The 16,264-nt window shown below is 38.9% G+C and overlaps 1 protein-coding gene across 1 annotated transcript in view; it reads right to left on the minus strand.

Annotated features, from left to right (window-relative positions):
- Positions 1-14,155, minus strand: part of LAMB4 (laminin subunit beta 4) — a 102,946-nt gene extending 88,791 nt beyond the window's left edge. The window contains 4 exon segments of the mRNA XM_043463060.1: positions 4,358-4,493; positions 7,221-7,326; positions 7,328-7,376; positions 14,122-14,155. Of these exon segments, the coding sequence (XP_043318995.1) occupies positions 4,358-4,493; positions 7,221-7,326; positions 7,328-7,376; positions 14,122-14,155 (325 nt within the window).
- Positions 14,156-16,264: the final 2,109 nt, after the last annotated feature.

Here is a 16,264-nt window from a genome sequence, read left to right on the forward strand (position 1 = left end):
GTCTATGTGAGGGTTATATCCATTTTCCCCTGACTGCGCTCACATTTGTGTTTTAGTGACAACGCGCACAGCCACAGTGGGGCTGTATGACATACCACCCAAGGGAGCTCCTGGATGGTCCCTACAGGTAGAAAGAGAGCGCTCACTGTTCACCTCGAATCTTGACTTCACGTAAGCTAGTAGCCAGCACATGGCAAACACCCACACCCTCTCCTTCCAACAGCTACAAGGAAGCATTTGACCTAGTTGTATTGTCACTCAGAAAACACACCTTGGATTTTTCTCCTGGGACTGAGGGTCTGTGGGCTCCTCTGTGGCGACCAATCATGTTCCTGTCCAAAGGATGACACTGAAAAAGCCTCATACTATGCTTGCCCTAAATCATCTTATATACTGATGATGATGATGATTTCCTTACTCCCCTCTCATGGTCTAGAGCCCCCTACAGGAAATACATTTAAGTATCCAAAGACAATAGAGGGACCATAGCCCAAACATCCAGGCCAGGACTTGGCACTGAGACAGCTTGGAGCCATCCAGGTATCAGCTCCAATCCAGCCATGATGGAAGCTGCTCCTAGAGTGGAACTGTCCAGTGGATTCTAGCAGGCACATTTTAAAAAGTAAAAAGAAACAGGAGAAATTATTTATATTTATTATATATATATAGTCTATATATCCATAAAATATATTTATCCATATATTATAAGTAACATGACACATTATAAATAATATGCACTACAGATAATAAATATATATTACAGATAATATATTGTGTGCTGAGCTCAGTCATGTCAAACTCTTTGCAACCCCACAGACTGTAGCCTGCTAGGTTCCTCTGTCCATGGGATTCTCCAGGCAAAAATGCTGGAGTGAGTTGCCATTTTCTACTCCAGAGGATCTTCTCAACTCAAAGATCAAATCCACATCTCTTGCATCTCCTGCATTGGCAGATGGATTCTTTAACACTGCACCTCCCAGGAAACCCTAGATAGACAATACATTATCTGTAATTTATTTATATATTTAAATAATATGTATGATACAAATATTATATATAATACATTGCCTATATTATATATAAATATATACTATGCCTAATCCAATATATCAAAAATATTCTCATTTCAACATGTAGTCAATATTTTAAAAATTAGTGATTCTTTATTATACATACTTCTTTCTCCAAATTAAGTCTTAGAAACCCAGGATGTTTTTACACACATAGCACATCTTGGTTTGGATTCAGTTCAGTTCAGTTGCTCAGTCACGTCTGACTCTTTGCAACCCCATGGACTGCAGCACACCAAGCTTCCCTGTCCATCACCAACTGCTAGAGCTTACTCAAACTCATGTCCATCGAGTTGGTAATGCCATCCAACCATCTCATCCTCTGTCATCCCCTTCTCCTCCTACCTTCAATCTTTCCCAGCATCAGGGTCTTTTTCAATGAGTCAGTTCTTTGCATCAGGTGGCCAAAGTATTGGAGCTTCAGCATCAGTCCTTCCAATGAATATTCAGGAATGATTTCCTTTAGGATGGACTGATTGGATCTCCTTGCAGTCCAAGGGACTCTCAAGAGTCTTCTCCAACATCACAGTTCAAAAGCATCAATTCTTCGGTGTTCAGCTTTCTTTATAGTCCAACTCTCACATCCATACATGACCACTGGAAAAACCATAGCCTTGCTTCCAAGAAGCAAGCATCTTTTAATTTCATGGCTGCAGTCACCATCTGCAGTGATTTTGGAGCCCCCAAAATAGGCTCTCACTGTTTCCATTGCTTCCTCATCTATTTGCCATGAAGTGATGGGACCAGATGCCATGATCTTAGTGTTCTGAATGTTGAGTTTTAAGCCAACTTTTCTCTCTCCTCTTTCACTTTTATCAAGAGGCTCTTTAGTTCTTCTTTGCTTTCTTCCATAAGGGTGGTGTCATCTGCATATATGAGGTTATTGTTATTTCTTCTGGCAATCTTGATTCCAGCTTGCGCTCATACAGCCCGGCATTTCACATGATGTACTCTGCATATGGGCTTCCCTCATAGCTCAGCTGGTAAAGAATCTGCCTGCAATGCAGGAGACCCCGGTTCAATTCCTGGGTTGGGAAGATCTGCGGGAGAAGGGAAAGGCTACCTATTCCAGTATTCTGGCCTGGAGAAGTCCATGGACTGTGTAGTACATGGGGTTGCAAAGAGTCAGACACGACTGAGTGACTTTCAGTTTCATTCTGCATATAAGTTAAATAAGCAGGGTGACAATATACAGCCTTGACATGCTCCTTTCCCTATTTGAAACCAGTCTGTTGTTCCATATCTGGTTCTAACTGTTGCTTCTTGACCTGCATATAGATTTCTCAGGAGGCAGGTCAGGTGGTCTGGGATTCCCATCTCTTGAAGAAATTTCCACAGTTTGTTGTGATCCACACAGTCAAAGGCTTTGGTGTGGTCAATAAAGCAGAAGAAGATATTTTTCTGGAACTCTCTTGCTTTTTTGATGATGCAACACATGTTGGCAATTTGATCTCTGGTTCCTCTGTCTTTTCTAAATCCAGCTTGAACATCTGGAAGTTCTAAGTTCATGTACTGTGGAAGCCTGGCTTGGAGAATTTTAAGCATTACATTGCTAGCGTGTAAGATGAGTACAATTGTGCAGTAGTTTGAACATTCTTTGGCACTGCCTTTCTTCGGGATTGGAATGAAAACTGACCTTTTCCAGTCCTGTGGCTGCTGCTGAGTTTTCCAATTTTGCTGGCATATTGAATGCAGCACTTTCACAGCATTGTCTTTTAGGATTTGAAATAGCTCAACTGGAATTCCATTACCTCCACTAGCTTTGTTCATAGTGATGCTTCCTAATGCCCACTTGACTTCGCATTCCAGGATGTCTGATTCTAGGTGAGTAATCACACCATCGGGGTTATCTGGGTCATGAAAATCTTTTTTGTATAGTTCTTCTGTGTATTCTTGCCACCTGTTAATATTTTCTGCTTCTGTTAGGTGGGTAAGCCATGTTTTACGTGCTAAAGTAGCCATGTGTATAGTCGCAATATTGGAAAGTCTAGCTCCAGAAAACAATGACTTCACTGTGGTGAATTAGGACATAGCTTAGTGTTCTGGGGTGAATGGCTTGGGGAAAAGTTTGTTGCTGAGAGGGCAGCCACATTCCAGGCTCTGTGTCAAAGGCTCCCAGCTCTTTCTGGAAAGGAGATCACCTGTTCCCTCTTGTTCTCAACCAAGCACTCAGTTGAGAACACATCTTCTCTGCAGTCAGCTTTGACAGAAGGGCATTTCCTCTTAAGGAGACATGGAATGAATGCTGGGCATGTGGATCAAAGCAGCTGTGAAGCATTCATCAGTGTGGTAAAAACCACCAACATTGACTAAGCAGAGTCCAACGAGAGACCAATCACTAGGATCCAAATTGAACCAGCATTTAATAGACACCAATAATGTCTGTGTCCAATGGATGACGTAGAAAAATAGCCTTATACTATGCTCACCCTGAATGATCTTACCTATTATGATTATTCCCACACTCCCGTTATGGCCTGGGATCCCTTTAGGGAAATATGTTTAGAGTCTGGACACAATAGAGGAATTGTAGTCCAAGGTGCGAGATGCAGGGATGCGGCAAATGGAATCCTTCTCTGGGGGGATGAGAGCTCCAGACCAGTGTTGAAGAGGGTCCATCATGAGTGAACGGGCTACATTAAACACATAAAGCTGGGGTGGGAAATAGGAAATCCCTGATCAGGTCCAAATTTACAGTGGCATCTAGGAAACAGGGCCAGTGTGAGGTTTAGGATCACAATGTCATGAACAGGGAAGGGCAAAAACCAGGAAGGAAAGAATTGCAGTCAGTAGCCAACTACCCTTTCAATTAAATTTTTATATTAAAAATTTTAATTTGCAGAAAGAAACATCCTTTCTCTCTCTGCCTTCGTGTGTTGAAGAAGGAAAAAGCACATGGTATTAACTCTCAGACTTCCCCTGGCATTATTATTTCTGTTTACGTCAGTGTGTTTTTTATTAGGCTTAATTTACCAATACTTCATAAACTACTCCGATCCCCCTTTTTATTTTCCCAAAGAACAAGAGCATACAGAATTGTTCCCCATGTGAAAAAAGTAAAACATTCTCAGGTATGTGTTTAAAAAATACTTCTATTTCTCAAGAGGAAAATATTCTTTCTTAAAATGAAAATTGAATTTTGCTTTTATACAGGGTTTTACATTCTCAGTGGATATTATTCCATTTCAATATAACTCCTTGTGTGATATTGCCAAAATCATATATAGAGAAAGATACCTTACTAAAAATGTGAAGAAATAAAAGATTGTAAAGAAACTTGGTCACACCATTTTCAGATTGCCACCACTTCTTTTCTCTCTCTGGTTCAAAACTTGTGATTACATTCTCGATGGTGTGGCTGTTGGGTTGGGTGTGTGGATCATATGGAAATCTGGAATCACAGATGAAGCATTTTTGTTCCCCCTGGAAAACACATCATTAAAATTAAAAGTAAATAATCGTCATTAGTTATTGTTGATCTGAATTTAAAAACAAGCTGGATGTGCTATATTTGTCATTCAGTCTAGCTAAAAATAAAAAGCAGAGGAAATTACAAGACATAAATTTTTCCATCAATACGTGCTTGACTACCAAAACAAACAAAATTAAGACTTGACTTAGAAATTTTATAAATGTAAACATTTGGGACAAAATTGCAAATTTGTAGAACTAATAATTTTTTCTCATACAAGGAGCAGAGGGTTTAGAGTTTGTTTTAAACTATAGAAAAATAACTAGGATATAGTCTTAAGTTGGAATGACTTCCTTTATTTAAAAAAAATTAGTAAGAAATTAATGAAACAATTGGCCATTAGTTTATCTGCAACCATCATCTTTTCTCTCTCAGATATTATTTTTGGCATAAAAGCTTCCAGAGCCAAAACCTTTACTATACACATGTGGATTTTTTTGAGTTTCATTAAACTCATTACAGAGAGACACATACTCTTGTCTTGCAGACTAGAAGGTTTTTGTGAATTGGGACTAATTTTGCTTGGGATGGATTTTCAAAGGCTTTAACAGTCAAGACTGGCCTTTGAGTTTGTTTGCATCTACTGGTAGCTGTACTTACTTAAATTCCTGAGGAACTCTCCCAAGATTTCCAAAGGCCTGTCAATGGCCTGCACAGTTGTTCTCGCTAATATCTGTGGGACTCCGGAGGAGCATTTTTGCAAAGCTTCCAGGAAGCAGGAGTGATTTCTTACCATGCTCCATATTGGAAATTGCCCAAAACAGCAAATATGCTGGTAGGTATTCAGCAAACATTGGATTTTATGCTTGACGATGGCTTACAAGGGCCTAGGTTATCTGACCAGTCCCACCTCTTTTGTTAAACAAATGCATGATGATTTTAATGACTATTTCAGCTACAGGTTGTCAAAGTAAACCAGACTTTCAAGAGAGTGGTATAATCTTTTTATAATCACCGGCCATCATAAGCCCTTATACTTGAAGAAAACCAAAATGCCCTTCAGAAATTAAGGACCAGTACAAGTTAGATCAGTTCTGCATATGGGGAGATTTGCCCCAGATCTGCCCTAATAGAGCAACAGGAACCCAATGATTCCACCAAAAGTTGTCAAGACTTCAAAATATTTCCAATACTATGGAAAATACTGGGGAAACTGTTTAACTTCAGGCCATTAATTTTTTTCTGTAAACATTTTAGAAGTACAGTCTTTGATGGAACTGGCTACAGAGGATGCTTAGTTGTGGCAAATAGATATGAGAGGCCCAACTTGGGTAACACTCTGAGTCAATGCTGACTTAAACATTTGGAAGGGAATGTTTTGCTTGAGAGCTCTTTGCTAGTTGATGGGTGAAAAAAAAAATTATCCTCCATGCCACATGAATTTTATGTAATTAATACTTAGAGTTTCACCTGTAAAGCTTTATCAGCTAGAAGATATTTTGCGATTTTTTCCCCCAGTTCTAAGATTTTTAAGATTTCTGTGATTCCCTAGACTGAAGAAGTTCTGGAGTTGGTTTTACTTCTATTTGGCGTAACTTTGCCGTATAGGAACATCAAGTTCTAATTATTTTAACATTAAGTTCAAATAATTAGGCTCATGACAATGTAAGCAGATGCCAATGGTGAAAAAACAGGATGGGTGATGCCAGTGTGCAAAGTTTCTAATATTAGAGTTGGGAACCACTGCTTTGTCCAGGGGACCTGGTCTTAGGAAAGCTACGTGAAGGGGCTTCCATCCCACCTGACCTAAAATGGAGCAAAACTTCTACAGTGTCACTTTCTTGCACATGTAGAGAATTTGCTTTCTTATACAAGTACTTCCTAAACTTAGACAAAGGCTAAGCACTCAAGTATTGTCTCCACTTATTTATAATCATCCTCTTTTACTAAAACCAATGAGAACACAAAACCTTCCCAGAGGCCTCCAGGAATTGCCTTACACAAACAATACGTGGAAAAACCTGGGTCACTAACACTAGGCTTACATCCAACTTCCTTCATGCACATCCTCTCAGTTAAGGGGTTGACATAATTGCCTCAGGCTTTTGAGCAGGTGTGATACTCAGATGACTTTGGATGCTTGTTTCAGAGCCCAGGGAAGAAAAATAGCAACTGGTCCTTTTATAAAACTGGTCTTTAAGAATAAAAGGGACAAGAGGATGTTCACATTGGGACTTGATAGTCTCTAAACAAGACAATTTCCAAGTGGCATTGAGACGCTGGCAGACAATCAATTCCAGGTCTACACTCTGTCCATCTCCATCTAAAGTAGAGCAGTAAGAGCCCATGTTCAGCATAATAGCCCTGAACCCTGAGGGATCTTCCATCTTCATCCAACTCGTCAATTATTTAGCAAGTCCACTCCAGTGGAGTCACTAAAGCAGCCAATTAGGACATATATTGTATAGTAGTTCCTTCAAAAACTGAACAAAAAAAAAACAAAAACACCTTTTTTGTTTAATTCTAAAGGTAACAAGAAATAGATGAAGCCCAGCTTCCTTGTTCCCCAATTAGTGAAGGTTTCCTGGATGTTGAATTGAATCACTTGTGTCTCTGATGTTTGGGAAGGCGGACTGTCTCCTTTTCTCTCCTGTTGTCTGGACAGCCCTAGATGTACTTGAAAAATCGATATTACTGATGAAATCATGTCCCAACAAGTAAACAAAGATCCAACCCACCTCGAGGTAGCTGAGGATGCAGTATTTCTGGGCTCTGTCCAGTCCACAGGTGGAAGAAGCCGTGAGCTGCCCACTGCGACCCACCAGGAGATCGCCGGTGGGGGGGACAGGCACCTCTGCTGCATTCATCTTGAGCTTTCACGTAACTGAGCAACCCTTGAAAACATGATAGAAACAGGACACATGAGGCAGTCTAAGGGTCGTAGAAGGCTTAAAGAAGTGACTGGTTAAGTGGGAGAGTTAACAGCCCACCTATTTTTAATACTAGTTCTGTGATCATGAAGACCCTAGTGGTGGATACTGTTGGCACCTGCAGTCTGATGGAAATCAGCCTGGGAGGTTAGGCCGTCTGTACTCATGTCCCCACCTGGATCAGCTGAAGTCAGTGACTGATGGATGCAAGTTTCTCAGCCATTGCCTCAGGCTGGGATCCACTCTGTGATGCAGTTTATGCTCAAAGTCTCTTCTGGGAGGAGGCTGAAGCCGGACTCCTGCTGGGACCCCATTCTGGCTCCACTGTTCTCACTCTCTCCCTCTTCAGAGCACTCCCTCAATAAATTACTTGCATATAAATCCTTGTCTCAGGCTCTGCTTCTAGGAAACCTGACCTTAAACAACCTCCATTCACTGGAAATTCTCTACATGTCATTATAGGGCAAATAACAAAGACAAATACACAGATATGAGGAAGGAGAGTCCTAATCATGCCTCTTATATCTGTTGTTCCAACCTGGAAGAAAATCAACTGGAGAAATTAAGAAATCCTTGGGAAATAACTTTCTCTTAAAATATGTAAATTCAGTTGACCTCCCTTTGCAATCTGGAGTGCTGGATTCAGACACACCATGAAACAGATCATGTTTCTTTGGGATAAAAGATGGCATAGATGGAATTCCAGACTGTATAGTACACTTAGCCCTTGGTACCTGCCATCCAACAGATCTGTCATGAAGGGTTCAGTCACAGAGCATTAAAGGGCAGCTATATCTCAACTGTCACAGTTCTCTACTTTTCATGAGAAACCTCTGAGATAATATCCTTAAAGGTTGGTTTAAAAATGATTTTTGCAGTTCTGTTTGTCTTAAAATGTTAAATTCTGAGTTAATATAACCTAAATCTCTATATGTGAATGCAGGATGGGTAATCCACACTATTTCTTGCCTGCAGAGCTTGTCTGCTTTATTCCTTAATGTTAAAGTTACACACTTATAACCCATAACATATTAGTAGATTTTGTTTTACTGTTGGACAGAATAAAAGAAAGCAAAAATCTTACTGGGAATAAGGTCTAAACTGAACACGCCCTAAAACTAAATACATTATGCTAAAGCTACAATGTCAGTCCTCTATTTTATGGATAGCTATTTATAGAAATAGTTACACTTCTTTTATTTTCTTTTTTGGGCTTCCCTTGTGGCTCAGCTGGTAAAGAATCTGCCTGCAACGTGGGAGACCTGGGTTCGATCCCTGGGTTGGGAAGATCCCCTGGAGAAGGGAAAGGCTACCCACTCCAGTATTCTGACCTGGAGAATTCCATGAACTGTAGAGTCCATGGGGTCGCAAAGAGTCAGACACAACTGAAAAACTTTCACTTTCATACTTCTTTTAAAAGCATATTTGAACAGGACAGTATTTTTTAAAATTCAATTAAATGGTTAGAATTCTTTTTTTTTTTTTTGCTTCTTAAGGCCAAAATCTAGGAACTAGTTTTCTCTTGATTGCAACTCAAACTGCAGACATGATAATTTTGCAGAAATAAAACAGCCTCTGGATTGAAAGACACAGGACCCACAAGAGCTAAAACAATTTAAAAAATATTTCTACTTGATATTAAGGTTTACTATGTATCCACAATAAGCAAGAAAATGTAATATTGGTGGAGAGACAGACCCATAGATTAATAGAATAGAGACCTTGGAAATAGACCTACACAAATACGATCAACTGATTTTTGAGGTTCAAAGGTGGATGAAGGACAGTCTTTCAACAAGCAGTGCTGAAGCAGTTGGACATCCAGAGGCAAAAAAATGAACTATAACCAAAACTTCACACTGTATACAAATATTAACAAAAATGGATCGTGGACTTAAAAAGTAAAATATAAAACTCCTACAGACACATAGGAGATTTGGGCAATTTAGGACTAGGCAAAGCATTTTTAGAATTGACAATAAGAGTATGATTCATAAAAGGAAAACTGGTAAACTGGAACCTCATCAAAATTAAAAACTATGAAGAGGTGGAAAAGCAAGGAGAATATAATTACCAATTATATATCTGACAAACCTCTTGACCTAGACTATATAGTGTTAGTCGCTCAGTCATGCCAACTCTTTGCAATCCCATGGGCTGTAGCCCGCCAAGCCCATCAGGCTCCTCCGTCCGTGGGATTTTCCAAGCAAGAATACTGGAGTGGATTGCCATTTCCTTCTCCAGAGAATATATAAAGAGCTCTCAAAACTCAACATTTAAAAACCAATCCAATTAGAAAATGGCAAGCAGCATGAATAGACATTTCACTGAAGGAAACACATAGATGGCAAATAAGCACCTGAGAAGATGTTCAGCATCATTAGTCACTAGGGAGATGCAAATCAAAATCACAATAGTACTACATATCCATCAGAATAGCTTTAAAAAAAAACCAAACAAACTGGTAACTCCAGCTGCTAGAGAGGATGTGGAAAAACAGGATTACTTATACACTGCTGGTAGGAATATAAAATGAAACAGTCATTCTGGGGGAAAGTATGGTAGTTTCTTATAAAGCTAAGCATATGTTTATCATACAATCCAGCACTTACACTCTTAGGTAATCATCCCAGAAAAATTAAAACTTCTATTCACACAAAAAACTGTACAGCATCTTTATAATAGCCCCAAACTGGAAAGAACCTAGATGCCTTTCAACGGGTAAATGGTTAAGGTTTCCCTGGTGGCTCAGATGGTGAAGAATCTTCCTGCAATGCAGGAGACCCATGTTCAGTTCCCGAGTTGGGAAGATCTGCTGGAGAAGGAAATGGCAACCCACTCCAGTATTCTTGCCTGGAGAATTTCATGACCGAGGAGCCTGGTGGGCTACAGTCTATGGGGTTGCAAAGAGTTGGACACGACTGAGAGACTCTTACTCATTAAGTAAAGTGTAGTCTGTCCATACCATGGGATGGTACTGAGCAGTAAAAAAGGAAGGAATCATTGATGCATACAACACTGTGGATGAATCCCCAAGGAATTACAGTGAGTAAACAACGCCCATCTCAAAAGGTATGTGCTGCATATTTCTATTTCTGTAATGATGAAATTATAGAGATGGGTAACAGATTCATGGTGGCCAAGGGTGACAGAGGCAGGGAGGAAGGGAGCTGGATGTGGATATAAAAGGGTATTACTAGGGAATCCTTGAGTTTGAGAGAGCTCTGGGAGTTGGTGATGGACAGGGAAGCCAGGCATGCTGCAGTCCATGGGGTCGCAAAGAGTCAGACACGATTGAGTGACTGAACTGACGGGGGGAATCCTTGAAGTGATAGAACTATTTTCTGTCTTAACTGTGGTGAGGGGCTCATGAAGAGGCTTTTGATAAAACTGCATAGAATTAAATATACAGACACACACTCACACATACATGAAAGGGAACATGTAAAAACTGGGGGACTCTAAATAAGGTTAATGGACTATTTCAGTGTCAGTTTCTTGGTTGTATATTGTACTGTAGTTACTCCAAGTGCTATCATTTGTAGAAACTGGGTAAAATGGGGTCTCTCTGTATTATTTCTTACAACTGCATGGGAATCTGCAATTATCTCAATGCAAAAATTTTTTAAAAACCAAACAATTCTCTCTCTCCTCAAAAATCATCCCCATCGGCCTCTGGATGGTGAATCATGTAAATCTCACACTCTAAAATAATGCACACAGGATGGGTTCCAGTTGCTCCTATATATTATTCCTTTGAGAAAAGAGAATTTATGACAAATCCTGTTTTAAGCAGACAGAGGTGGGAGGGATGAGCCTAAAAGGAAAAATAATTACCATACTGTGGAAAAAGCTTGCTTTTTCCTCAGCTTTTTTGATGGTAAAAGTAAGAGTTTTCTTCATGGACTTGTTTTGCATTTAATGGATTACTTTCCTCCAACTTGCCCTCCAAAACTACAGGCTATTGAAAAATACTCTTTCTCTTGTGTACACATTTCCCACATCTATTCTGTTCATCTGGTGATTTTGTGATTATTATCAGGCATTAAACATATGTAGATCATGGTTCTACAGCTAAGAATATGATCCATAATGTCTCCTTCCCCATAGGTTACCAAACGTCACTCTTGGGAATTTTCCATCTTCCATCTCCTTGTAAAGATGATTATACTACAACAAAGCGTGACATTTCTTTCTCTTTGAGACATGGTAAGTTCTCCTCATACACTTTTAAAATTTTATTGTATAATAAATGATTCTAGCTTGGTTAAGATGGATTCTTTCATTTTATTCACCCAACAATCCAAACCCAAAGTTCCTTTTATTTCCTAGAATTGGCATCAAGGATAAACACCTAATTTGAAGTTTGGACTCAACAGACAGAGGCTTTTTCAAAAAGGTCAGGTATAAAATCTCTGCTAGTGCTGCATGTGGACTAGCTAAGATTTCCCTCCCAGGGATTTATTCTTTTAGACAAGTTTCATCCTGAATTATTTCACTGGAATTGTTACCTTAGAGATTAAACATGTTTTTATAACCTGACTTGGCCAAACTTTTTCTAATCAGGTATGTACTTTTCAGAAATAAAAAGTATTCCAAGACTTTGGGAAATAGAACTATTATTCGTGTAATATTCTATAGTCATATATGAACTTTTGATCTAAAATACTTGGCAGAAAGAGGCTAGAAACATTAAGTAGTTAAAGCTTCATGCCTGAACATAGACTCAGAAATATCCTTCCTGGATTAAAGCTTTCAACTGCCAAGTTATTACATGAGCATTAGGTTGGAAATGATTCAGAGAAAAATGATGTTTCAGTCTCAGAAAACCAATGTATTGCTCAAAAATTACATACAAGTTGAGGACAGGATCTTATTAAAAATGAATTTAGGAAAGCTGGTGATTTAGAGAAAATATACAGTAAATTTTCTGTAAAGTCAAGGGTCATTTTATAGATATAACCATTACTATTTGATCTTGGTAACTCTGTACATTGTTACAATTTTCTTAAACACATGCAATGTTTTCATCTACTTTAGAATTCACTTCAGAGTTCAGAAGCTATAAACATACACATTTGTTTACATACTCACATACATTACTATGAGTGAGAAAACATGCAAAGGATGCAGATTGGATAAGATGTGAACTTTGTAAACAGTTCCCCAAACTGGGGACCAATTTTATGACTCTCTCTTTATCTTCCTGTGCCAGAATGCAAGACAGGGGGTTTAAATAGGCTTAGGTATTTATATAAATGCCCGTGGTTGAACTATGGGCTTCCCAGGTGGCTCAGTGGTAAAGAATCTGCCTGCCAATGCAGGAGATGCAAGAGACAAGAGTTCAATCCCTGGGTTGGGAAGATCCCCTGGAGGAAGGCTGAGTGGACGTTGAGGGAGAGGAAGTGTCTCCTGATTGAGGAGGCCTCTCTGAGATGCTGTGGGAAGGTTTAGAACTTTGGCAAGGTGTGAGTAAGTTACCCTGTGGACGGTCTGGGAGAAGATGCTGTGATTGGTTGCTTCTGGTTTTGAATACTGGTTTAATCCCTAAGAGAACAACCAAAGCAGATGTAGATGGGGACTTCCCTGGTGGTCCAGTGGTTGGGATTCTGTGCTTAGTCTCCTGACCAAGGTGTGGGTTCAATCCCTGGTCAGGAGACTAAGAATCCTGCATGCCCACGGAGTGGCCAATAAAACCCCACCCCCCCAACCAACAATAAAACAGATGTAGATGAAACCAACTCTTCTCGGCCTCTCTGAGGCCAGACCTAAACTTCCTACTCCTGAGGGGGTGCAGACCAGTGAATCTCCTCTTGCACTGGCTGATAGCTCATCACTGAAGCAGAAAACTTTTTACAGAGAGCAAATGAACATTTACCATCTACTGCTGTTCTTTCCTTCATGACCAGTCAAGCCAACTAAGAATTTGTCTCAGCGTTTGGGAATTGTATGGAGAAGGAAATGGCAACCCACTCCAGGATTCTTGCCAGGAGAACTGGACAGAGATTGGCAAGTTACAGTCCATGGGGTTGCAAAGAGTTGGACAAGACTGAGCTACTATCACTCACTCACTTGGGAACTGTAAAATTAAAAGAGATTCTTCGAGTCTGCTGCCATGAAGAAATTCAGCATGAATCTTTGAAGAGAAGATTCTAATCAATTTAGATGGTACTCACCCAAAGTAGGGCTGTTACAGACACAAAAAGTTCAGGATCAAAGAGAATAATTGTTGGAAACCTCTTCTCTATGACTAATGTAAATGATTCTCAGCTTATTAAAGACTGCACAGTCATGGAGAATTTGGCCTTTTAGCTCAGAGCTGCTACTTACTCAGAAGAGAGAATTTTGCCTATAAATTCTTTATGAGATGTCATCACTGGGTTAAGTGCAACATTCAAAGCAGAGCTATTTTTAAAAATTAAAATGCATTGTATTTGTAAATTAAGAATCTGAAAGTATTTTGCTCTTTTAGTGTCTTTATTTATCTGCTGCCGTGAATACTCCATTAAAGACTGACAGAAATAGCTATGTGTGGATACTAGCCATGTTTGAATGAAACTTTCTGGTTGCTTGACACAATTATACAACAGAAGAGTCATGAGAATATGTGTTAGTATAGAAACAAGGGGTGGATATGTTTAAACCTATTTTCAGTAAATATTTTAGAACAATTCAATACAAACAGAAAATGGATTTTGACATTACTCACCAAGGTGCAAAAGAAAGGTCAGTTGAAATTGCATTCTTTTGTCAGGAAAAAATTAAATTCAATTCTGCTAGGTTTAGGGGGGAAAAAAAGGAAGGTAAAGTCAGTAACTGATAGAATCAAAAATTGTCATCAATTTTAAGTGACTTAAAAACTTGTCTGATGGTCTTTCTTTGGGTACTTATCCTTTAGTCTTCTTTTTCTCTCCTTTTAAAAACCTAAGTGAATAGTTAATTTACAATGTTGCATTAGTTTCAAGTGTATCTGATGGTTCTTTGAGACACAAAAATACCCACAGTGCCCAACTCCTTAAATAATAAGTGTATACACTTTTTTGCAAATATTTGTTTTCTAGTTTTTGAAGTCACAGAATGTAATCATTAATCTATTTTGTCCATTTTATTTATTTAGAAAAAACTTTAATTATACAATGAACATGTGTACTTACTGTTGAAAAAATAGAAAAATCAGAAGGCAAAATTGAATTGTTACCCATTGAACTACCATCCAGAGAAAAGTAGTTAATATCTTGCTCTGTGTTTTTCCATACTTTTTTGCTTGCATATAAATATTTTCCAAAAGTGATACAATACTGCATGCTTGCTTCAATCTATACATCCCAGGCATCTTTCAGTATCAATAAAAACATTTTTACATCAGGGAATTTCCACCTACGGAAGGATATCAGGAGCATTGAGGGGCTTCTACAAACCCAATTTGTAGAACCCAATTTGTGCCCCCCTTTGTAGATTCAGCTATGTCCCTCTAGACAGAGGGCCCGCACAAGTCACTGTTGTAAGGGACCTTGACACAGATGGAAGTACCCATGGGCTTCTGTGAGATGGGAAGAGAGGAAGCGAAATGCTCTCCTGGACCAGTATTTTAAATGACTGGATCGTATACTTCTGAATGCAGGAACCAGAGTTTAACAAATGCTCTACAGGTTGACATGTACTTCCTTTTTTATATTTTCCTGTTACAAACATTTTTGCCAAGCCTTTGTTCATATCCTTTACTCCTCCTCAGGATACAAAGTGGAAACACTGGATCAAAGAGTGTACTTATGGTTGTGTGTAAATGAAATGTTGATGCTATTATCAACAGCCACATGAAAAGTTTGTCCCAACATATACTCTTACCAACAGACTATGGGAACAACCATTGGCCTGAATATAAATTTTTAAACCTTGTCAATTTAAAAAGCAAAAAGGTATACCTCATCATTATTAATGTTTTTGCTAGAAGAGTAGTGAATATAAAATATTTTTCATGTACTTATAGGTGAGGATTTTTTTGAATACAGCTCCCTGTGTTATTTTTTTTTTTCTTTTGACATTCTCTTCTTCAAGGCTTTTCCTAGTGAGTTTTTGGTTTCTCCTGCTAGTCCCACATTTCAATCCCTCTAATCTTTCTTTCATTCCCTACCCTGCAGCATCAATACAGCATTTCCTACTTTCTGAACCCTTTTCTCATGCAGATTCCTTTGCCTTGAATGCCACTCACCTGAACTTCAATGCCAGCCTCTTTAGGAAGTTTTTTTTAGGGTGTTTTGAAATGACTGACTGTAGGCAAATTTCCCATTCTGTCATCCAAGCTCTTCATACGGCTTGGGGTTCATTTTGCATCTTGAATGCTATATGGAAATCACTCACTGAGAAGCGAACTCCCTGATGTATCCTTATTTGAAAATAAGCTCTATCTGCTTTAAAAGTTTGCAATTTTGGACTGATGATCTTACACAAAACCTTGCAAAGTCCTACAGGAGAATCCAGAATGGAGCCTTAGGAAGGTTCATTGCTGCGGGCCACCTAAATCTGGAATCTGGGCTTTTTTTTTTTTTTAGGTGATACTTTCTTATGGTTTTCTTTTCTCATTTAGGGCTGGTCAGTTATCCAGCTACACTTTTGATAACATGAAATTCCCAAATCTGATGTCCTCTTGGATTCACGACTCCAGCCTACATGCTACTTTCATTCTAGATATGCACAAACATTAACAGAGTGATTATCCTTTTAATAAGAATGGGCAATATAAACCAAGTTTGAAATTATTATTCTCTATAATTAAATAAATCAAATTCAGTGAGACAATAATTTTTACGTGCTTACTACTCAGGGCTTGAAATATTCTAGGCTGAGTGGATGAA

This window comes from Cervus canadensis, chromosome 3 (assembly GCF_019320065.1).
Source record: "Cervus canadensis isolate Bull #8, Minnesota chromosome 3, ASM1932006v1, whole genome shotgun sequence".
Classification (NCBI taxonomy): Eukaryota; Metazoa; Chordata; class Mammalia; order Artiodactyla; family Cervidae; genus Cervus; species Cervus canadensis.